The 2199-nt window shown below is 40.8% G+C and overlaps 1 protein-coding gene across 1 annotated transcript in view; it reads right to left on the bottom strand.

The window, feature by feature from the left end:
• Positions 1-1252: 1252 nt before the first annotated feature.
• Positions 1253-2199, bottom strand: part of SARC_03606 (hypothetical protein) — a 2061-nt gene continuing 1114 nt past the window's right edge. Inside the window, exon 2 of the mRNA XM_014302577.1 lies at positions 1253-1584. Coding sequence (XP_014158052.1) covers positions 1516-1584 — 69 coding nt within the window. The 3' untranslated portion in view covers positions 1253-1515. The remainder of the gene's footprint in view (positions 1585-2199) is intronic.

Genomic DNA, 2199 nt, shown 5'->3' on the forward strand with positions numbered 1-2199 from the left:
TCTGATAATCTCTCACTGGAGTGCACAAGTTAAACTTGAATTCTTCGGGAGTGACCTTTTTGATATTTCAATCAACCTTGTTTATCGCGTACACGCCTTTAGTTCAAAGACTTTATATTTACACGCAAACATCACCGTATCAAAATATTCTTTTAGTGTCCAGATATTGATCTGTATCGTTATGGTTGTGTTGTTTAATGGGTATAGCGTATTCTTGGGACCAGTAGTACGCGTTATATTCAGGCGGATGACAAAGTATTCTGTATATATACTGTCTTATCGAGCACGATTCTTAGACGTTTATATTTTCTCTGGTATTCATAATGTGCATGCTAAGTCATGTACGGAAACTGCATGTAGGTATATCCTGATACCTATACGCCCACGATTTACCGGTGTATGCCCAGGCCTCTCAACCAGTCCAGTTCCGGTCCGTATTGCTTCAAACTGGGGCTCAACTAACCCAACCCTAGGAGCGAGTGTGTTTATGTTTATAGTTAGATGCGTGTACGACATTCTACAGAGCTCTGCTTTATGCATAAATGTTTAGTACTCACAGCACCAATACACATGTTTCAAAACAAATTAACATGCACATACTCAGAGTTGATAATTATTTATATGTATATGTGGAAGCAAGTGCGTTTTTATGTATTTATCATTAACATGATTATTCCTTCGCACGGTTTGTTGTGCGAATCCAGATGCCAATAAAGGGCTAAAGAAGATCGAGCAGGAAAAGAAACAGGCGGACGCTCTACTGGAGAAGTGGAAGGCTGCCAAAACCTAAAACTAAGAATGGACATTATCTGTATTGAGATATATGTACATGAATAAACATCGTGCCTTATAAGCCTGGGGCGTTTCGGGCACAATCTCTCGTCGAGATACAACGGATTGGGTATCTGATCGAGATCGGATAACAAAATGACATTGGAATCGGTCAGTCCAAAGTGTCCTGTCAAAACAGAGAGAATGACATCTGGAGATGTTTTTCTCCCAGCCCCTTTGCAGCCTGCGCGAGATCTCTGGCACGCTTTAGCGAAAGGTTGTTGTGCATAATAAGCTGAACGTTGTAACTTAAACTACTCCAATGAAGTTCCGTCTCGTAAGTGCCAGACAACATCGGCTCCTAGGGTGGACCTGGTAATGTCAGTATACTCAGTATGATCGCGAGGTAATCTACGTGATCCCTCGAAGGGGAAATAAACAATAAAACTATGCTTATTAACAAAGGAGAACAACTGGCTCTTCGGGTAAGTAAGAGAATGCGACATTGCTCTGCAGTTTATTAAGGGTATGAGGACCAAACATACCGACTCTGGTAAAGAACAAAGTCATTTGCATATAGGACTATACTGGAATCATTGATGGTCAGAGAGGTTTGTTGCGCATAGATTTATCTACGTATGTCAACGGGTACAAGCCATTTTTGTCTACTGAAACTAAAACCCGACTCCACCGGATCGGGATGTGTGTACTGTCCCTATCTGACTTACGATGAATTCATCAGTGCTATTTGCTAACCGAGGACCCCTTGATGGACTCCTCCCAGTTCTCACCGTCAAAGTCGTGCCATATAACCTGCAGTTATTGTAAGTTGAAGTGATGACATGAGAAGAACATGACAAGTGAACTGAACAAGGTAGTCACGTATCGATCCGCACCAGATTGCTGCAAAACCCTAAAACCCTAAAACCATGAAACCCTAAAACACTAAAACCATGGACCCCTAAAACCCTGAAACCTACTGACAGAACGGCAAGCGAGCAACACATCCTACAATCCGAATGAAAGAATAGACAACCCCTCAAATAGATCACTCATGACATGACCAAAGCAGCACACTGAAATCAATTGCATTACGCCTCCGCACCGCCAATAACACTCTTTTCGTGGTCGTCAGCCATAACATTCTTACATCTAAGTAAAAGAATTAATTTAATACTGTAATAGTGATGCCGCATATTCTACAGCAGACATAGTATTAGCATCTACTGCAAGTAGACTTCAATCTTAATAAAAGGCGTGTGCATAATTATATATCTATATATGTATGCTGGCGGACTTTAAATCAAAGGCGAGAAGTCCGGCATATCAAATACACCAACGACCACATGACGATATACATACATAAGAGACATAAATGTACACGTACGCAAATAAATATGACTCTCCATATAACATAGATATATATGA

The sequence above is a fragment of the Sphaeroforma arctica genome, assembly GCF_001186125.1.
Source record: "Sphaeroforma arctica JP610 unplaced genomic scaffold supercont1.187, whole genome shotgun sequence".
Lineage (NCBI taxonomy): Eukaryota > Ichthyosporea > Ichthyophonida > Sphaeroforma > Sphaeroforma arctica.